At 47.1% G+C, this 22,441-nt stretch overlaps 1 protein-coding gene across 4 annotated transcripts in view; it reads right to left on the minus strand.

The window, feature by feature from the left end:
* Nucleotides 1–305: 305 nt before the first annotated feature.
* NEK6 (NIMA related kinase 6) overlaps nt 306–22,441 on the minus strand; it is a 55,503-nt gene continuing 33,367 nt past the window's right edge. For all 4 annotated transcript variants that reach the window (XM_054083778.1, XM_054083777.1, XM_054083779.1 and 1 more), the window contains exons 5-10: nt 22,215–22,325; nt 18,622–18,730; nt 17,266–17,373; nt 11,183–11,277; nt 5,419–5,532; nt 306–2,408 (exon numbers count right to left, since the gene is read on the minus strand). In XM_054083778.1, the coding sequence (XP_053939753.1) occupies nt 2,298–2,408; nt 5,419–5,532; nt 11,183–11,277; nt 17,266–17,373; nt 18,622–18,730; nt 22,215–22,325 (648 nt within the window). In that variant the 3' untranslated portion in view covers nt 306–2,297. The remainder of the gene's footprint in view (nt 2,409–5,418; nt 5,533–11,182; nt 11,278–17,265; nt 17,374–18,621; nt 18,731–22,214; nt 22,326–22,441) is intronic.

Raw genomic sequence — 22,441 nt, forward strand, 5'->3', positions numbered from 1 at the left:
ATCCACCTCAGAACGATTGTCTTGTTTAGTCAGAAGGGAAGGCAGATCGTCTCCAGGCAGCTTCAGAGGGCTGATCTGGGCCAGGCCCCACTCTAGCAACCTGCAACAAGCGCCCAGGGAAAGCGGTTTTCGAGGGGCCCCAGGCCAAAGAGTTCCAAACCTTGTTTTTCATCAGGACAACTGATGCAGTTCGTGCAGTCCACTCATCCGTTTTCTGGTAGCCGTTAGGAACATTAGGAATGGTTTGACTCTGCTTCAGACCTGTTTTCAGAGGTGGTTTTAGATGTTCCTTAAGACTGGAGTCCTTTTGTATTTTTTTTTTTTTAAACAAAGGTGTTTATTTTGTAAATCATTTATCTAAAAATGCACAATTGCAAAAAAAAGTTACCTTCTGAAATACATTTACTGATAAGCACTAACAAATCCTATGTAGAAAGAAAGTGACCGAGCTCCCCAAGACACTCAAAGCGAAGCTGAGCATCCCTGGGAGCCGGAGCTCCTTTTCCATGTTTCCCAAGAGGCGCAGCACAGCCCTCCCTCTGCCCACACAGCTGCCACTGCGGCTTAAAGGAAAGCTGCAGTGGAGAAGGGACAGGCGTCAGGCTCGCATCCCAGCAGTGCTCCAGAAGCCAGGTATAAATTAGACAAGTTCAGCATGGGAACAGTGGAAGCGGTTTGGTGCTTCTGCTCCTTTCTCACACTGATTTGAATTTCCTCCAGTCTCTCAGGAGAGCAGCGGCTCAACTTTCTGCTGTGAGGACTTGGTAAAACAGCACCATGCATTAATGATGCCAACATAATTCACAGCAATTAATGGCTTCTGTTTGCTGTCCTCCGTAAATTGAAAGTTGATGGGAAGTAGTGGAAGGGGCACTGCAGTTTTCCTTTAAGTACAGCAAATCAGGTTAAAGAAAATCCACTAAAAGCATATATATGTTATGTAACCCTCTAGCCCTATTCCTACTTTCCAAACCTTAAGGACTGCAAGCTTCTCCTAGAACAACCCATGCCCAGGCTGCGTTAGAGCTGTCGCTCGGGGCTGCGTTTGGCACCAGCGCCGTCGCCCAGGGAGGCCGTGCTGCAGCAGCGCCGGCCCTGGGTAGGTGCAGCCCCGTTCCTCCAACGGGCACGTGAAATGGAAACACTTGAACGTGAATCCACGTTTGTTCCTAAAGCAGTGACTGGTTCTCATCGACAGTAACGAAACAAATCATTGATTCAATGAATGGACTGAGCTGGTTGGACGTTTCCGTGTCGTTACAGAGGATGACTCCTTCAGGCTGAGATTTTCTAGAAATTCACATTCTTGTAAGTGAGCATTCACAGTTAGACAGGCGGAGCCGAGCCTGGGGGACAGCGAGACCCACAAAGCGCTTTACTAGTGGCTTCTTAACTTGTCAGGGTGTTTAGAGCCTGCTGTGCCTCAGCGTTACCTACAGTTCCTGAGGTACTGCTGAACGTGGAGAAGAGCCTTCCCCACAATCTCCCTGGCTTAGGCCAGAGAACCCGGCCCAACGAGAACCTGGAGTCCAACAACCACGCCAGAGGGGAAACAACTTCAAAGGGAAATTGCTTGCAGAGGCGATGCTGGTTTGGGGTTCGTTTGGCATGGTTTTCTCCTTTCCCCCGGGTTCTGGCTTAACTCCTCCTGGTGGCTGTAGCCAAGTTACCAGATAAATGCATCAAAATACTCAACTCTAAAGTCTTAAAAAAAAAAAAAGAAATCTTGAAACAAACGTTTTTCCCACCCCCCAGCCCTGCCCCATTCCTACGTCCGAAGAGGAGGGAATTAATACAAACACATAAATGGCTGCTTTAAAATACATGAAGTAAAAACTCAATTTGCTATTAACCATTTGCAGAAGAGGCAAAGTAGCAGTTATACAAATTACACAAAATCTACTGTAACTCTTACATTAGGATAAAGTGATTTCACCGAAGGAATTATTTCAATATTTCACATTACAGTTACGATAGGAGGGGTGCGGCAAACATCCGTCACCCCTGTTAATACAATCTAGCCTAGATTACACACGACAGTTTTAAGAAAGGACCCTTAAATGATCTACGCTGTAACATGTTATTGGCCTTAAAAAAAATAATCACTTGCAATACCTGACAGAATCTTCACTTTAAAGCATGACCACCCGGTAAGAGTTCGTGTCAAATAACCTGCAGAAAGAATGGCGCATCCTGCTACGAGTGCTCAACCCTCTCAAAGCTGGGGCGACTCGGCCCCAGTCGCTTCATCCGAGAACAATTCAAGTAAGACTGAGCTGTGCTGCGGCCCGGGCGGCTCATGTGCTCGAGGTCCACACGTGCATTTGTTTGGCTATTTGGTGCACGTAACTGATGTCAGGTCTCTGGTCTGGATCCGGGTAGATGCACATACTGACCAGCTCCCGCAGCTGAAAAACAGGGAGAGAGGCAGGCAATCGTGAACAGAGCCACTCACTGCTTACAGGAATGTCTGTCTGGCACTGGAGCCTCATGCAGATGTTGCTGGGTGCATTGCAGGCACGTCTGTCTGTCTGTCTCATCCTATGTCCCTCCCTGTCCCCAACAGAAAAGGTTCAGGAAGAACCTCTTCTACCAAGCCATCAGCACTGAAGATTTCCATCTTCCACACCACCCGGTGGAGTTTCCATCGCTCTCTACAATGTGCCAGAAGCATTTCCGTACCTCGGGGCTCCCGGCACTGATACTCCTGACACGGGGAGTTTCAAAGCTAAAAAAAAAAAAAAAAAGCAGCCCCTTTTTTCCTGTTTTTTTTTAATTCACTCCAGGGAAGCAGAGTGGGGAGGACGCCTGGAGCGCGGGCCGGGGGGGGCTGGCGGAGAAGGAGCCCAGCGCAGGCACCACGGAGTGCACCCAGGGGACAGAGAGGGAAGGGAAACCACTGTCACCACCAGAACTCCGAGTGAGCCGATGGGTGCGCAGGGCCCTGCCAGCGCAAGGGAGCTCAGAGGAGAGGGGGAGCCTAACCAGAGCTCTCCTGTCCGACCACCTCCCTTCCCACACCGGAGCCTGGCAACCAGCCTGCCCCAGACCTTTAACGTAAGAAGCCGGGGCAGCACTTGTGGATCTGAAGATATGGGAGCACGGCTATAAAACACCGGTGTTTCCTAAAAACCTCTGTGAAGAAGCAAGTCTGGCCATTGATTATGTTTAATAAATAAAATGCAGGAGGGCTGAAGCCTCCCCACCTCCCAGCCCTCTTTATTGTGCACATGAAAGATTGTAGCTTTTAATTATACAGACACTGAAAGCTGCTGGTACCCCCGAGGCACGGGGAGAAACAGCCTTGAGCCTCTGATCTTCTCACATCCTCCCAGTAGCCACAGTGCCAATTATTTTAATGGTAATTAAAAGCATGACCATACCGCTATCAAGCACTCAGCCTCAGCTGCATTTCTGAGCGTTCCCAGCGAGGTCTGCAGCTCCGGCGGGAGCAGAGGCCCACGTTCTGCGCTGGAGCGGGGCAGCACGCGGTCGAGGCGCAGGTAGGGGCGCACGGGGCCACCAGCACGAGGACGAGGGGCTCTGCAGGTGCTGCCACCCACCCTGCGGGCACGACCCGGGAGCAACACCGCCCCAGCCCCCCCTGTCCCTGTAAAGCCATGGCAACTTTGATTTTAAACACAAATTTCCCTGCTTCCTGGGAAGGGGCTGGACTGATGGGAAGTAGAGGATACAGCTTTTGTTTTCCTTTGCTTTGATATGCAGCCTTTGCCTTTGCTTCATCTTGACCCGTGAGGGATTTTTCCCCTGTCCTGCTGAGGAGGGGAGGACAGAGCGGCTCTGTGGCTCCTGTCCTCCAGCCAAGGGTGATCCACCACAAGTGGCTGTAAAGACCCTTTCGATCTAAACTGGAGCCATTCACACGCGCTGAAGGCACACATGTGTCCAGAGAGAACCACCCACCGGCCAAGGGAAGAACCACTTCTTTCCAGAGCAACTCGCTGCTGCAGGCTGCTGCCTCCACCTTCACTATGGTGTCCGCCCGCATGGTTTATGCGGCCCGGCTGCTGGGAGACACCGACACCCCTTCCCCTTGGGCTGTCCACTCCAAAACGATTGACAAATCACGTTTTACAAGTATGTACTAAACCAAATATTGGTGGTGGTGGAGCTGTGCTCTCATGCTCACAAAGGCAAAGCTCTGCGGTTTCAGTCGGAGGCAGCAGCCAGCGCGGCGGGATGAGCTCCAGCCAAAAAGGCAGAGCCCTCCTCCGCCTGCGTCAGGCATTCCGTTAATAGTGCATGAACACCATCTGGAGCCGAGTTCTTGGGGACCTGGCGCCTTTGAGCTCTAAACCATCCTTCTCACCCCGGACTGTATCACCGCACTACACACACTCTTTAGCACTGCCAGAGGGAAGCAAACAGACAGTAATTGTAAAGACAGGAAACACATCTGTCAGCTTACACTGATTCCTGCTGCCAGCAGGCATTACCCTGGATGGCACACGGCAGCGGCGTAGCACAGGGGAACGCACAGAGCCCGGGCTGCAGCTGGGGGGGAAATTAACCCCCCTACTATTCCAGACCAGTTCTCAAATGATTGCTTTGCACGAGTTACTTGGCAAGTAAAACTCTTAGTGAAATGTGCAATGTGTGGCGCAGGGGCGCTGAGGGCGGGGGCAGATCTGTGCCAGCCGGCGGCAGCTCCCTGCATCCTGCCTCCTGCTCCTCGGGACTCCAGGGAGAATGAAACAAAAGAAAAGCCCCAGAGGATACAGTGAACGTTTAAAATTACATCAGCTGTTTCCTTTCAAATAGAAGGCAATGGGGACTGAATGAGGAGTTAAGGAAAACCAGCTGATAGGGCCAGGTAAGGGAGAAAAAAACCAGGGAAAACACCCAGCTCAAAGGCCCTGAAGGAAAACCACCCCCAGGTTTGCGGCTGAAGTGAAAGGTCGCTGGGCAAGCGTGCTCAGTGACAATTCTACAAACCCTGGTTGAGCCACTGCTCTCCAAGCTCTTCATACACACAAGATCCGGACTTTCAGAAGCTGCTGTGTAGATGCTCCTTGTGCTGATCTCAACCACTTTCCTCCCCTCGCTACCCAGTGAAGACTTCATAAACAACCATTGAAGCCCGGGTTTGTGCTATGTTATTTTAAGGGAAAGGAAGCAAAGCAGAGGTTTTCCCACGGTTCACTGCTGGGCTTTGCCCACATAACACACTGAGTTTCAAAATATTCCCCACATTCAGCAATCTCCTTTTCCTCCTTAATTTAACTTGCAGTAATCGGATATCACAATGACCGTTTGCTCAGACAGCCATAAAGGTACCCAGGACTCTGGCCACCCCTAGTTCTCCCTGGAACGTTGAGGCTTCCCCTCCCGGTTCCCTCTTCCCTGCACGGGGAGGAATCTCACTGCTTGCCCCCTGCACAAATGTTCCCAATTTACCTTTTCAGAGTAATGTTCAGCTGGCAGAGGTGGGTAGTCGCATTGCTCTATTTTTTGGCAAAGAGAAAACAGGTTCATTTTATCTCCGTAGAAAGGACTCTGAAGAGCTGCCATCTGGAAAGGGAAAACAGAACAGATCTCAGGAACGCAGAGATTTATCGCTCTCAGCGCTGCTGATTGGCAAGCGCTTGCTTTTCTCTTCGACAGGGAGCAAGCGATGATGTTTTGCTCTCCGAGATCATGACAGCCTGCCCCTGTCCAGGGCCGGTGCCAGGCTCCGCCGCGCTTCCCAGAGCCCCGCAGCCTCACACGCAGCCGCAGCGCGGCTCCTCCTGCCACGCAGCACCCAACCCATCCAAGGCAGCGCGGTGCCAGCTCCGACACGGCTCTGCCTGCACCCCGTGGCGCCAGCCCCGTCCTGCCAGGGCTCCCCGGAGCACAGCCACCGGGCAGCACCAGCCTGGAAGCATCGCTGCTTCTTCCTGACACCACGATTCTTTCTGCCCAAACCATTTCAGGGGTGGGGTGCTGAGTGCACGCAGGCGATTCTACAGGTACAAAGAAAACAGTCCCCTCTTTCTGAATCCACATGAAACGGGATGCTGGGATCGTAGGGCGATCTGTTAGAAACCAACTGGCTCAAAGATGACCGTGAAAACCTCTCCAAAGGTAAAGCTCCTCTGTCTCTGTGTCACGGTTTCAGTCTGCCTCGGTTACGCCCATATTCAGGCCATTTGCTCCCTGCAACTGGCAGAGTTTGTCCACGCTGCCACAAAGAACAAACGGATTCTTTTGGGATATTTAGCTACCTAGAACACAGAGAATGTTATGAGCATGAGCAATGTTCTTCAGCCTTCAAAAAAACCCCAAAATGACCTCAAAACAAACATCCCCTCCCACTTGGAAATCTGCTCTTTGCAAAAGAGAATCCCAGGCAGATTTGGGAACCAAACTACTGAAACTTTTCCTAATCGAGACGGTCTTTTTCAATTCTGTTTTACGAATCCAGTATTTGCATCTGCAGAACATGACAGATGTCTGAGATAAACAGGCCATCCACACAGCAAGAGGAGCACGTCGGCAGGCTCTGGGTGGGGAAGAATTCCTTCCCGGGCACACAGACACTCCTTACAAAGATATGTTTATATTCTACTGAACTCTCAGGAAGGAAACTGCATCCTTGCGCGTGGAAAATCACTGATGCTGCAAGTTCCCGACCAGGAGGTGTGAGCGAACACTGACCAACGCGGCTCAGAGAAACTGCCACAGCAACGCGGGCAGTTCTGCAATTACCGAACGTGGCTTAAGCCGTGCCTATCGAAGGCACCGGCCATGGGCTGAGCTCCTTCCCTCCTGCCTTCCCACACCGCGACGCAGCCCAGCAGAGCCGCCTATAAATTCACATTACAGATGTTATCCTCCCTGTTTAGAGCTTTTTAAACCATTTTGCTACAAGACATGTCAAGTCAGCAAGCGTTTCATACTGAAACAAGCTGAAGTTGATGCTTCTCACTGCAGCTTTAATAAGAGGTTATTTGATGATTATTAGTCTTCTGCTCATTACCATGCGCTGTGAAAGCCCCCTGACGAACGGGCTCTTGCTGCTGTCACACACAGCGAGCTCCCAGCAGAATTAAACCAAGTCAATACTAGATCCTCCAGTCCATTATCCTGAAGTCAGGAATCGAGACTGATGGGTTACCAGAGATTTGGTGACAGACAGGCAGTTTTGATCAGGGCAGGGTTTGCGGCACGGGGCTGGGTTTCCAGCAGCAGGATGTGGTGCGGTGCAGAGCATCCCCGAGCCGACCCCCCGGCACCACAGGAGTGGAGCCTCACTGAACCCTCACTGCCATTAACACACATCCAAATGTTAAGCAATGCAGGAAACATCAAGATCCAACTATCCTTGGTTTCAATCATAAACCTATCTTTTAAACTGTTTAAACTTATCATCTTTCTTCCTTGCCTATCTGCAGGGTGCACTGGTTACGGTGTGAAACCAGAGAAATCCCGGCCCAGCTGTGGGGTCACCTTGCACAAGGCGAGACCCCTGAAAGCAGTTCCTGGCCATCACAAGCACCAAGATATATCCTGGCCTTATCTCCAAGCTCCTCTCCTTATGCACCACCAGATGAAAACATTTTTCAGGCAGCTCTTCCAGAGATGCTTATCAGAGAGCCAGAAAGACTTATAAATAGCTAGACAGAACACATGAGGGTACCCAAACTGCACTGAAGGACACCATGAACTGAGCACATGGCTTCCAAAAACATCTTGGAAAAGGAAAATCCAGGGCTGTCCAGTTTTTGGTGTGTAATGCCTCACATAACATAACGTAGCTCGAAGTATCTGCTGTGCTACTGACATTTACTGGGCTGCGCTGCTGGCCGAGCAAGAGGAACACTTACACCTTCATGGGCTGCCCTCAACAGCACGGTGGCGAGGGGCAAACTTTCTCTCACCTCCCTGTGGTTTCACTACTCCTACCAGAAGCAACACCAAGCTCTTCCTATCCCTATAGACCTGAGATTGCCCAACCGCCCAACAGAGTGCCAACGGCCGGGTGACAGCTCCAACAGCCCCTTGCTCAGGGCCTTCTGGAAGTTTTTGAAGGCAAAAGGTGTTGTCGTATCACCCTTACTTCATTACTGCCATAACAGTAACAGGCAAATCAGTGGGTAAAAAGTTACAGACTCCAACTGGAGACTCTAATCTCCAATTAGAGATTGACAGCAAACTGCTCTCAGTCAGTTAAAACAAAACTGGAGAGCCCAGCACGCAAGGCTGCTCAAGAAAACCACTAACGGGTGCGTTAGGGAAGGCACCAAAGACAACCAATGGTTAAACAAGGTCTCTGAGATTTCAATACAAACATCGATATTGCCAGTAAGGTCGAAAGGATTCTTCAATTCCCATTAACTTTTCTTCCCAAGCCCAGCTAAGCTGTCATGTGCAAAAGAAAAAGAATGAAAAGGAGACACTGTGGGGTTTTGGGGTGGTAAAAATGCAGAGAATTGAAATGGAAAGAGATAGCACAGAGTTTCTGACTAAACCAGTCAGGTCTGCAGGGTCATGACGAGCAGCGCTCCAAATACCTCCCTAACAACAGTTTGAGATGCTGCACTGGGGTTCACTCCTGACATTTTGATTAGAGCAATTACCGCAGGACAGCTACATCTCCATTCAAGATGACCACCATGCAGTGTGACTGGTTACAAAACACACAAACAGGAATCACCGTTAGTGCTCAAATTGATTGTCTTGCCAGGACTGCTAAAGTCATTGCTTGTAGCTATATTCTGGGAATTAACAACTTATTTTTATCCCCTCCAAGTTATCTTGGTGACAGATATCTGCAGGAAGGGAGGGATGAAGACAGTCACTACTACATTGATAAGATTTAATAAAAATCACTGTACGATTATCAATGTCAAAGTTCAGTGGTGCTATGTGGCATCACATCCCAAACCCCTCAATGTTCCCTAAGTGGATTCCAGTGGACACGCACGTCTCTGAAGGCAATTTGTACATTAAACCTCTCTGCAGCTTATCTACACAATCAAGCTGAAGAAATATCAGAAGTGACTCATAACCAAACAAATGGCGCTTCCTTACTTTAAAGCCAAATGGAAAAACATTCTTGTTACAAGAAATCAGTGGAGATAAAACACAGCTCCTTCAAAGACACAGGACTTGGGTTTCTGATGTTCCAAAGTCTAGAGAGTTTAGAAGGCAGAGTAGCTGTTTATCTGCTAAGCTCACAATTGTAACTGTCCCGTCCTTGGAACCCACACGAGCTCACAGCTCCTGTTCTCGACGTTAAGGCTTTCCTACGTAGGAAGCAGATTTAAAAATGCTTCACGTGCCAAATGGTTCACATGTTACTACGGTGCTGCTACTCCTACCAGAGAATTATGTTTAGTGCGCAATTAAGTCAGCTTCTTGAAATGTAAGGAGTACCAAGACTACCGTGCCATAAGGGGACCATATTGCCTGCAGCAAAAACATATCTTAGCTCAACGCTAAATATTTCTCTCTGCATAAATCTGGAATCCCATCTCCAGCAGAGCCCAGCCTCCGAAAGGACTTGGAGCAGCCTGGTGGAGAAGCTGCACGCTGCTGCTGCAGCAGCCGAGGAGCCGTGTCCAACTCGGGCGACTCTGACTGCTACTGAGTGAACTTAACTGGGAATTCCTCCGCAGGCCCCATGCATGACGCGTACCTGGAACAGCCCAATGAATTACTGGGAGCTCAGGCTTCCTTCCCACAGAAGTGTCTGCAAACTCCTTTCCAACCACCACCAGCAGACCCAGGCACACAGCTATGCTCTATCAGTTTGGGGTATCTCGACAGAAGCATAATAAGTAAACCCATCCTTTATGAAAAAATACCAGCTTTTTAATGTTAGGTTGCTGCTGCTTTAGGAATTACTGAGTCTCTAGAATTCTTTCGCAAGAGGTAACGAGAGTGTGAGGACAGGCACAGAGCCACTCAATTTAAGCTCACCATTTTCAAATTTTGATCATGTACTCGGTAGGGCATCTTCCACCCTTTCTTTCCCTCCTATCCTGTGAAATTTTAACAATAAATTTTAACAATAAACCAGTGATGCAACCCCAACTCCAACAACAGCACCAACAGCGGGGACCTCGCTGAGCGGGCACCGAGCGCTGCGAGTGCTCCTCCCTGAAGCACTGAGCAGTGACAAGCACCAAACTCCATCTGGGAAGACCGATGCTATGGGAAAATTTACTTCTACATCATCTCGTCCTAAGAGGTTTGTTTAATCAATGAGCTTAACCATAGCAGCTTTCACGTCTGATGTGCTCATAAAATGAATTATATCTCTGTTTATGCTCTAATTCCATGTGGTTAGAAGAAGTTGTACTGAGAAGCAAAATGTCATCAGTTCACATAATTTATTATCCAAGAGGATGGGAGCAATACTCTTCTCACTAAACATCCCAGGGACTTTTAATTCTCTGGGCTGGGATAAAAGCTTTCTGAATGTTGACATGCACTTTCACTTGAATTCAAAGATGCATACATCTAAAAAAAGATTACGATTAGATTAAAAATGAGCATGAGACTGTTCAGCACCCTTTGATCCCTGCTAAAAATGAAATCACAAAACTCAAAGTACTGCTATAAGATCATAGCACTTATTTTCAAAATACACGTAATAGCTTTTAATAAGAAGTTGCACCTTAAGTGCAAAACCTGCCTGCTTTGTGTCTGAGCGTTAGGCTAGAAGACAACGTACAATTAAAAAATATTCCAGCTGTAGTCTAATAAAATTAGAGGATTGGATTTCACATTACACAGAAACTCTCTTTATTGAAAGCCCCCCAAATTAAAATATCCCGACAGGTCAGAATTCAATTTAACAAACCAGTAGCTTACAATCATGAATTTCCTGGTTTTAAAGCAAATGCAGCATTCAGGAGAAACTACGACCACACTGTCCTAAGAACAGCTCTGCTCACCAGAGGAGGAAGGAATGCAGTGAGCGGCCTTGTGTTTGCCCGCATCCTCAACAGCCACCGGGACCTGAATAACTTGGTCCAAGTGCTGTCCTGTATGGCACAACCCCATTGCTGTTTGTGCTCAAAAAGCACATGGTGAGCGCCAAATAAGTTAACTTTTCATAAGGCTTCCCAACAATTAAGCTAAAGTAAGTATGACCAGCTCCATTCCTGCACCACATCGCGTGGTCAAGATAAATCTAGGGGGAAAAAAAAAAAGAGGAGAAAATACTTGCCTCGTACAATAAACAGCCCAGAGACCAGATATCGGACTTAAAGTTATAGCCGTTTTCATGTATTCTTTCTGGGGACATATAGTATGGAGTTCCCACTGTAAGAAACAAACAGACAAACAAAGAGTTAAACTCTTAAAAGTGACTGTGCAACCTGTATCATACAGAAGTTTGACTTCATTAGCAGAGAAGCTTTAGCATGAAGAGCTAATTAGAAGAGATTGGCACAAAGATTTGGAAACAAACCATAGTTTTGAAGGCGGAGAACCAAATATATCATCACATAGAGCTAGAGGACTATGAACAGTACTGAAAATATCTTCTGTATTTTTGAAGTCTGAGGAACATTTTCTTCCCTTCCAGCCTCCCAGGCCCCTTCGGAGCGCCTCAGACGGCCGGAGCAATCGCAGAGGCTCATCCTCCTTTGGTTCACTCCACACACTGACACTGCAGTCAGACGGCAGAACGTCCTCTGCTCAGCCAGGACTGTGGTGACAGCGCATCAATGGAACGTTCACCTGACACGCAGCGCACCGGCAGCGCGGCTCCAGAGAAGATGGAGAGCCCTTACAAGTTCAGAGACCATCAACTGCGGCACAGAACTGGAAGTAACGAGCCCAGCACCAGACAGGTAGTCAAAAACTTTCTGAAAGAACCACGATAATCACCCCAAACTTTAAAACACCGCTCCGACCTGCAGGCTCGTCAGACGCCGAGGGGTTTCGATGTGCTTCCAGAAGCCTGTACTTTATCAAAAGAAATTTACTCCAGCGTTTTGGACAGAAGCTACAGGAAATTATTAATAAATTCCTTACCTCAAAAGGTTCTTTTTTAAATCCTAAATAAGTTTCAGTTGTGGTACTGAAAATACAAGACATCCTGGCAGTCTCAGCTACATCAAATACTCCTCAGATATATCATTTATTAAAACATCCAAGGACTTTACATGCTCTCTTTTCTCCTGCTTCCCCTCCTTGCCCATTCCCTGTCAATTTTTTTTTTTTTTGCTTTTGGCATCCCAGTGCATCCTTCCCCTAATTAAAGTCCTCTCTCACAAGATGGCAAATGTTTAATTTGCCTGTAACATCCAGTTTACAATCCCCACTTGAAATGCCGACTGCAGGCAGCTGGAAGCCTAATAAACAGATGAGGGATGGTGTGAGAGGTGGAGGGGCAGAGCAGCCACTGCCAACTCGGCTTGTGCTCGCAGGTCATTCAAACAAGAAATTACTTCGCTTTCGAGGTGAAGAGTGCCCTAATGACAAATTACACGTTTGCAATTTCTATATAAACTACAACACAGGAAAAATACCACGTGGAGGTTACGATATTTCCGTGCTCAGTGCATCACATCCCGCCAAGGCGTGTGCCAGGCTGACACTGTCCCAGCTCTGGCTGGTTGTAATTGCCAGTGGAAGGCCTCGGTGTGGGGATGAGACCAGAATTCTGTTAACAGTTAGTGGGCTTTAACAGACTACAGACAGTAATTTCATAGAACACCTAAAGCACAGGGAGGACAGACTCAAAGAATCCAGCGAGGCTTTCCTTGGAGCTCTCCCATGTGCACGCAAGCTGCACACAACGGACAGCACAGCTCTCCAAGTAATTCCCACACACTTGCCAGATTTCTGTACAAGAACTGACTTGGTTGGAATAGCACTGACTCATTTTCCTGCTTAAAAAGATGCAGCTGCAGAAGAACGGGTGATTCATTACGTGAAGATCTTGAAGACAGTTTCGGAAGTCCCCACGGAGCACCAGCGTGTAAGGCACTTCCCTGCCTTCTTCTCAGTGCTGCTGCTTTTCTCCAGCCTGCCGGGAGAGCTGACAGAGCGGACGCAGCAGAAGACACGAGCCCTTCACGCCGAGCAGGCACTGGTGCAGAGCTTGGGCAGGCAGCAGCACACAACGGCAGGAGGGACACGAAGATCATTCCCAGTCTTGCTCCTTGAAGTGTCCATGCTTTGGAGCGCCGCGGCCAGGGCTGGCCTCCAGCTGCAGCCGTTCTTGCCATCAGTTATTCTGGGTCACTGCGTGACAGGCTCGGAGCAAATAATAATCCGTGGGCTCCAAAGTTATGGGCTTGCTTTGCACATTAGCAGGGGTCTGCTTGGGAGGCCAAAATTGTCGGTTCAGATAATGCCTTAAAACAACCTTCGATCAAAGCAGAACGACAGGGTTTATAACACGGATGAGCGCGTTATGGTCCGTATTTGATTTCCTGCGCATTAGTCGGTTCCATTTCATTAATGGGTCTGTGGAGCAGCCCACGCCTGAGCTGGTTTCGCCAAGTCTACCTCGCACATTTACCTATCATTACTGTAGTGTTGTCAGCAAATGGACGAACAAGCAGGTCTCTGCGTTTCAAAACTGATGCATTAATTTTTAAATAACTGTCATGATAAAAGACTGACAAGCTCAATTCTCTTTAGGGCCTGTCCAACGTGACGTGGGAATCTCCTGTAATGAGCATCTTCTAGAGAACCGCACAAGGCTTCCAGTGCAATCAGCCGGGGCTCGCCGCTGCATTACATTAGGCAATTTGACAAGAACAGACTAATCGGAGACTATTCATCAGAAACTTCCTTGGGCATTTGCCCTGCTGAAAATACAAAATATTGTTCACATTCAATATCAATCACCAGCTGGCAGAGTAATGCCTTTAAAGTTATAAAGGTCGCAAAATGGCAGAGAAGATGATGACTAAGTAAGCATCTTCCCATTCTATTCCTGAAAGTCGCAACACTTCACTGGAAGATCAGTGTACTCCAGTGATCCCAGAATGTTTTTTCCTACTCTCCCCAGCACTGTCTGTGGGCACAGCGACACCACCCACATGGACCAGAACCGCTCTGAGGTGTTGGCAACACCCACGCGAGGGAAATGCTAGTTATTCCGAGTTGGATGAAGAGCAGAGTCTCTTGTTTCACCAGGAAAACACACAGGCAAACGCAGCAAAGTTATTGCAGAAATAAAACTCAAATTCCTTCCCTCTACTATACAGTTGGATTAACCCCCTACCTATGCACCTCCAGCAACCAGTGTGTGCAGGCACTCTGGGCTGAATCAGAAACACTGCGGGAAAGTGCTACAGCCCTCCTGGACTCCACGAGTCTCCCACTACACAGGCAGCATAACACTCGCTCCTTTTAAAAAGGTTTTCCAGCTTGAATCCAAGGAGTTTTGTTGTTGTGAAATGACAGCAGCCAGGTTATCAGCACAGTCACACATGATCCTTATTTTCTACAAAGAGCTGCTCCCCGTGCAGATGCAGTTCAGGAGGGATCAGTGCTTCCTGGGAAATTCACCCTTAGCTGCACACAGGCAGAAACAAGAGAAAAATCAGACCCATCCCTTTTGGGAGGCTTGATTGAAGTCTCATTCGCTGGGTTCAATGTGCACAGACGAGCCTCGCAGCAGCCTCCCACACTTTTCAGCAGATCGGCATTCATCGGATCACAACCAGTGCAGAATACTTCCAAATATTTTAATAGGCTCTGTACCAATTAGGTTTTATAGCAAAGTTAACGACTTAAACTTTCTAACAAGCATATCGGAACAGCCTTAATTGACAAGAAATTCCGCTGGATGCCAACCACAGAGATCAACAAAATAAATAACGGACACAATCAAACATTAAGAACAGACAAAAGAACGCTCCCAGCCCTACTGAATCTTGACAGAATGAGAGGGCACTGGGAAGCACATCACACCATGGCACTGTAAAATCAGCCCACGCTGCACGGTGTCACACCTCCAAACTCCAGCATCCATTTCACCATTGCTGGGTGCAAAGCCCTGGGTTAAGCATAGTCATTTTCTGCAGCGGAACAGCCTGTCGAACAGTACCACACTGCTCCTCTCGGGAGAAAAATAACCATACAAACAAAAGAAAGCAAGAAAAAGAAGACTACGGGTGTAGGAAAATGCTGGCATTACAAACTGCCAAAGAAGAGGTTAAAAAAGTTTTTCAGGAAAATAGTAAGCAGCAACGAAAATTAAAAAAAAAAAAAAAAGAAAAAAAAGGGAAAAGCGTTCCTCCTCCCATCCTGCTGAATTGCCCTCTCTTCCCTCCTACATCCCCCGATAAAGTAAAGTTTCTGTGACATGCAAGTCTGTCTCCATTAAACAAAATCCTGGAGCTTCTGCGACAGGGGAGCTTCAGTTAGGGAAGGGTGGATGGAAAGCCACTGTGTTGGAACACGCAGCAGTGAAATTCACCCTTTGCTACACTCATGACCTTTAAACACGGGAGTTTTCTGGCCAAGCTTGTGCATGAGGAGCTCTCCTCCGTGGAGAAGTGTCTCCCATCTTCTCTCACAAGTCACACTGGGAAAGGAAAAGTGGCAGAAGAGGTGCCACCTGGTGAGTGCACCCACAGCCCCTGCCTCCACCTGGCTTCTGGTGTTGTCTCCCATCCCACAACACCACTTTGTTACTCAGTGAGACAGGAGGTGCCCGCATTTCCCCTCTTGCAGCTCTGCCCACAGAGGTTTTCCTGGGGCTGGGTCTTTCCTTGCCTCACAGTTGCCCGCTGCCCCGGTGATGCTCCCGAGCACCGTGCCGCTGGCCAGGCACCCTGCCGTTGCACCGAGCCAGGCGCTCGCCTGCATCTCACGAGCTGTGTACGGGCAAATCTTTCATTTTTCTTTCATTACCCCGGCATGTACTGTCACTTAATTTTTATGTATGCAATCCTTCCTGACAAATATGATCTGCTGCCTGGTAATTCATCTGACGTTCATTCTGTTCCTTGCTCTAATTACTGCTCCTGCTCCTGACACGGCGGCGGCTGCGCCGCTGCAGCCCGGTGGTATACCTGTCAGACGGGTCGTGGTACTGCCTAATGCCCTTTTATGCCAGTCTGATACTGCAAATACAAGGAAAGGAAAAAACCTAGATGAATATATTTGCATAAGCCGCACGTTCAATTCATGGGTCAGCAGCCAGAGAAATGATGGTTCAGGGTGGTTGCCGGGGCAACGTGGCTACGGGAAGTGCCCGGCATCGCAGCCTGGGTCCGCGCGGGTACCACACTCTCGTTTGCAGGTGTTCATCACTCACGGCTACTTAAACAAATGTCTTAATTAAACCAAAACCAAGATCAGTAGATTTCCTGCTGCTACAAAACCTATATGTCTGACAAATTGTTATACAAAAAAAAAAAACCCTTCAAGTCTGCATATTTTGTGACTGTTAAAGTGTTCTTTTTACTTGAATACAATAACCACTGGAAATGGCATGTCCATCCCTCCCACACAACACACTATCCTCGCTATTGCTCACTGCCGCTTCCTTCGTGCTTTGCACCTTATTCCCCCGTTTCCAGGATGCTGCCGATTTGAGGAGGGGCAAACTTGGTGCAAGCAGAGGCTCAACTCTTCCTATACGAGCCTTCTCAATTAAGAGAGAGCAACCCCGGTAAAGGTCACAAGCTTGGCTTACATGTGCAGCCAGCTTCCAAGGCCCAATTTATTCTTATTAATATAATAAGTGCAGCAGTCAAACTAGATAAGATCATATAATTAGACATGATCGTATTTTTGCCTGTTCAGATGATGTGATTGCAACTTCTGTGAAGAGGACTTATTTTAATCTATTAAGCACACTGTGTACATATCCTGGAAAGGCTTTAGGTGCAAAGTGACATCTAATACTTTATGAAAGTAAACTGCAGAAATGCCCCGTTTTTTTAAGCACACACAAAATAAGGCACGTGCCTTCCTTCCTTATGCACTGAGAAACCCCCGTGTTGTTGGTGAGAATCATCAATGACATTTGTGCACATGTAGGAACGGGGCAAGACTCGCACTCCGCGGAAAGCTGCATTTGTTCCATTTGCTATAAATCACACTCTTAGCAGGGCAGGACTTCCAGGAAAAAAAAAAAAAAAACAAGTGGAGTTTTAAAACATAAAATACCCATTAATTTCATATGAAGAGTATTTAAAATATACACAACAGAAAACATAGTACGCATTCACTGAATCAGGCTTCTGTGTAGTAGGAGAGACATCGCTTCTTTTGAACCTCCCAGCTGATAACAGTACGGCAGCGTCTGCTTAACATCTACAAGAACCATCTTACCTAAGGAATGTGCTGCAGTGGTTTTAGAACTGAAAAAACGGCCTAATCCGAGATCTCCCAGCTTCACCACTCCTGTGGCTGTTATAAACACGTTGGCTGGTTTTATGTCTGCAAGGAGAAAAAGGTAAAAGGTCAAAGCCACAAAAGGTTATTTGGTTCTAATTCTGCAACAGCAAGACAGCCCGGAGTGCCCTCCGTGCAAAGGAGATACAGGCAGAACCATCTTTCTTTACAGTTTTGATAGGACAAATATTCCAAGACTCCAAGCCCTGCACATACACAAAAATCAGAGCAACCTTCCCAGCACACGAGAAATACCAGCGAGGGAAAAGGTAGGAAACAGCACGACAGAACAGAGGCAACCACTTTACCTGATGGAAGTCATAAGAAATACACCTGCTTCTCTTTGGAAATCATGGTTTTCTGCAGGGAACAGTGCTGCCCACCATCATCTCCTCACACCAGAGGGCAATTATTGTTCCACATATACATACATTCTGGGCTCTCTACAGCCCAGTTTGCTCACGGAGTATCAGAATTACTAGAACCCCTGTTTCCCAAGCAGTCACAACAGGAATGGATTTGTGAGGCCGTTTCCTCATGTTAACAGAGACTAAATGCGTGAAGCTCCATGTCTCAGCTCCACCAATCGCAGACCTAATGCAGGTACATTGATAAACTGCACCAGGAGATGTAAAAAAGGGCAAAAATGATGTCACGTTACTGAAAAACAGCGAAGAACTCACTGCTTCAAAGAGAAAGGAAATAACAATCAGAGATGGTATTGGTGCCTTTTGGGACATCTGCCTTTCCTGGCTCAGGGCCTTCAAAGCATCTCGCTGCCACTGCAAGCAGCGATGGAATTTTTGGGTAGAGCTCAAAGTTACAAAAAGTTCCAAGACAAGAGATTAAAAAAATCATTAATGACAACAGAGAACACACTATGAGAGTGTGGGCCACATTTGAATTAATATTTCAGAGAAGGCTGCGAGAGAGAAAAACTCCTCTAAACTCTCTAAGGTCACCGCTAATATAATGAAGGCTGGTTCTGAGAGTTCACTGCATCCAGTAGTCTCAGCGTTTTACTTCTGACACTTTTCTAATGGCAAGTTTGACACTTCTACTTAATATCAGTGTCTGGAATACAAAGCAGCTCATCTTCCTAATACCACACTCACTTCGGACTGAATCCTTTAACAATGAGGCAAAGAGACAGAAGGAGAAATCCATCTTGCAAGCTCCAGTCTCTCTAAACATGCATTGGCTGAACATCAGCATAATTGTTTTTGAATGTAGGCGCTTACTAATTGGAACATTATATTATTATTCAGTGAAAAGAGACTGAATTAATGTTACCTCTGTGCATCACCCTGCGGGAGTGCATGTGTTCAACTGCACTGCATAACTGCACAAAATATTTCCACACCGTCCTTTCCGGGATTAACCGTTTCTGCTTTTTAAAATACTGTGGGAGGAAATAAACAAAAGATCAGTGAAAAGGCAACATATTTCTCTCGTTCCTGGATGCGTGTCAGTCAGCTGCAGGTTGCTCCCCTCTTCCAGACCTGTAGCAGCACAACTGCTTCTGATTAGCTTTTAACTCCTTCTCTCTGTGTGTAAACTTCAGTGCAGTTCACTAATTACAACTATTACGAAAAATATACTTAAATAGGTTTGACATTTTTGAATGGACACCAATTATAATTAGAATTAATCTCCTTAATTACCTTGCAAAACATATTTAATGCCTCAAAACAACAAATGTCTCAAATATTTTGCCTTAAGTAACAAAAGATCATTAAGAAAAACAATCTTGTAAACCTCCATTATTGTAGAGTCTATTAACAACAAGGTAATGTGTTCCCCCTCTTCAAAAGGTGGCCAGAGCATCCAGTATCCATGTTTCTTCTGTGACCAGGTAGCATCATTTATTCTATTTCATGCATAACGGGAATACTAAATTAACTGAACTATCTCTCTGAGACAGAAAGACACCACTGATGGAGAGACACACGGATCTGGAAAAAGGCCGTTTCGTGTGTGTTTATGCAGCACCGATCACAGCAAAGTCCAGATTCAATGGACCTTCGGGCAGTAATAGCTCTCAAATAAAATAACCATAAGCAGAAGCAGACAATACGAAGAAATGCAGCATAGTGATGGTTCTCTACAATACTGAGTACTCTTCCCAAGCAACTTATTACAGGGATAAATAACCAGCTGCACACTTCAGTGAAGGCTAAACACTATATATCTTATCTTCAACTCCTCTTTCTCCGTTTCAGAAATGCACAGCAGCCTCATACATCACATACAGCATGTAACCACCTCCTCCAAGGCATCACAAAATTACCCTGCTTCCGATTACTGGTCCCTGACTTTTCACTGCGTCTTCCCGTGCTAGGGACTGAGCCAGGTCTCCAGCCACTGCACTCATAAAATACGCTATAATACGCTTCCAGAGGTTTCAGATTGATCCTTGTCCTTTGATACACAAGGTGTCACTGGATAACGACTCTCCGAAATGCTGTGCGCCCTTCTAGCACTGCACAACTGTGTTTCTTCTGCATTGCACCCTGGAGGATTCCCACCAGCAGCACGCACGAGCCGGAATAAAGGAAGGGAACTGGTTGTTGCCCCTTTCTGCACCTCATGCTTTTCCCTCGCAGTACAGACATCTGATGCCCGCTGTCACATTCTGTATTTTATGTGAAATGCTGTTACTAGTTCATGTTTGACTCAAGTAGCGGCAAATTCTCTTTTTGCAGATCAGCTGTGAAGGGGCACGACCGTGCGATTCCCCCGGCAGCCGCTCCGACAGACTGCGACAGTCTCAACCCAAAACTCGACAGAGAGCGCCGAGGCACTGCGGAGGGGGAGCGACAAAGTGTTAGAGACACGAGAAAATTATTTAATTCTCATTAAAGTATTTAAGAGTGGATATGCAAGACCACAAGTAATAATTTTCTAAATGTCATGTCCAATAAGAGCCGCCTGACATTTACAAGGAAGGCCCAGCTCTCCGGTGGGTTCTCCTCCTGCGCTCCCTTACACCAGCTTTACAATACTCATAAATAATGCAGGCGCCAGGGGCGTGACAAAGACAGGCCCTGTTTTTATCGCTCTCGCACCTTCAGAGTGTTGTTACTGCTGATCCTACCGCCTCGACGAAACTGAAAATCCTCACAGAATCTTCAATTCCCAAGGGAAAGGCGGCTGAGGGGCAGCAGGCAAACCCCACTCCTGCAGTTAACGCTATATTTAGGAGGAGACTTCCGTTCCCTCTTGACTTATAGGGTTTTTTTTTTTTTCCTCTATTTAAGAAAAAAAAAATACGGAATTCCAAGATTTTCACCAATGGAAGAACATCATTTACATGACCTTGAAAAAACCTAGTGCAGCTTTTTTCATGCCTGTGATAAACACGTGGGAACATGGACCAGGCTGGGAACGCTGGCAGGAAGAACACAGCACAGCGCTGTTCCAGAGAATGACCTAGGAATCCGTAAGTTGTGTTTTGGAAAATGTAACTCCTGATTATAATGACGTAGTAAAGAATTTTAAGAAAATTAAATAGCCAACCCTGACATAAAAATGAACATATCTGTCAGTAGGGAAAGTTCAAACTAAAAACTGTAAATTAATTTAAAAAAGCAAATATTTTCTATGACGGTGTCTAACAATTACATAGTTAAAACTTTTATAAGCTAAGATTTAAAGTCAAGAAAACCACATGGACATCAAGCCCAAACTCCTGCTCTCGCAATCCTCACTCTTTCCCATCTTCAACTGCAACTGCAGAAGCCCGAGACACACTGCAAGTTTCCCAGGATCTGCTGGGAAAAGGGTAAGACGTCCAAGAAGCCACAAGAAAACAGTAAAAGATAAAAATACCCACGAGCCCTCCTGGGCAGAGGGACGAGCTCCGTCTCCACAACCCCCTGTGAGCACAGCCAAGACCCTGACCCCTGGCCGTGGGAGGTGGCTGGCGTGAGTCACAGCCCGCAGGCGCAGCTTCCATCACTGCTGGCCCTCGGCTCTGGGGCAGAACCCACCCTCGCTCCTGCTCCCGAGGGGCTGCTGGGATTTTGGGGCTCTCCCCTGGCTCGACTCTGCCAAGCGCCTGCTCCCAGCTCACTGCTTGGGGCGATTCTCCTGCGAGATGGAGCAGATTTTCATGGATAGCGCAAATTTAGCCACTGACTACGGACTAAGCGGAGGACTCGTTTGACAGCCTTTGGCCTAGTGCCTCATAGCTCTGCTGGCAAAGAAAACAAATCTGTTAATAAGATATTTTAACTGTGACAACAAGGAGAACTTTCCAAACATTCATTTATGATAATTACAGAATAATGATGGCAAAAAAACCAGGTAAAACATGGAGAGAAGGTTGAAAGTGCTAACAAACATGATATAACACATCTGTTCTCACAAGGGATGTATGTCTAAAGATTAACACGTCAAAGAAAATATAAAAGCAGGTGGTAACAGCTTAACTAAAGCTGGTTTGCAGCAATGCAAGAATTCCTAAGAGCAACATAGCAGAAGAGCAAGTACTTGAAACACTTTCTTAAACCCAAATCCCCCTTGCAAAGGAAGTCAATACACTTTCTTGAATGTCTTCGGAGTGGCAGACAGGCTCTACGAATTGGGAATCCAACAATAATTAAATGTCCCCATCAATCACAGGCTGGATAATTCAGTCTTGCATGGACACATGTCCCACCAAATCATACAGAGGCTCACTCTTTTCCGAAGCGGCGACCAGAAGCAAGCGGCATAGCCTGGCGTATTCAAACCACCACCAGACACTGACTGAGGCTGTGGAAGTGCCCCGTGGGTGTGCAAAGCATAGAAGTGCACCCAGAACAGATGTGGTTACCCTCCCACCTTCTGTCCCTGCCGTACCCTGAATGTTTGTAGCACCCCTAGAACTGACACGTCCTCACCTTAATCATCTGAGAGAGGTCGCCAGCGTCAGCCAGCTCCAGGACAATGTTGAGTTCGTTGTCTTCGATAAAAGAATCCAAATACTTAATTATATTGGGGTGGTTCAGTTGCTGCAGAGAGGGAATGCAAGAAGAAAATTTATAACTACAACTCCCAGATGCAAGATACTCACCGGTCCTGTAATCACTGTGCAAACCCGCTCACAAACTGCTCTGAGTTCACTCCA

Source organism: Cuculus canorus, chromosome 19 (assembly GCF_017976375.1).
Source record: "Cuculus canorus isolate bCucCan1 chromosome 19, bCucCan1.pri, whole genome shotgun sequence".
In the NCBI taxonomy this organism is placed as follows: Eukaryota; Metazoa; Chordata; class Aves; order Cuculiformes; family Cuculidae; genus Cuculus; species Cuculus canorus.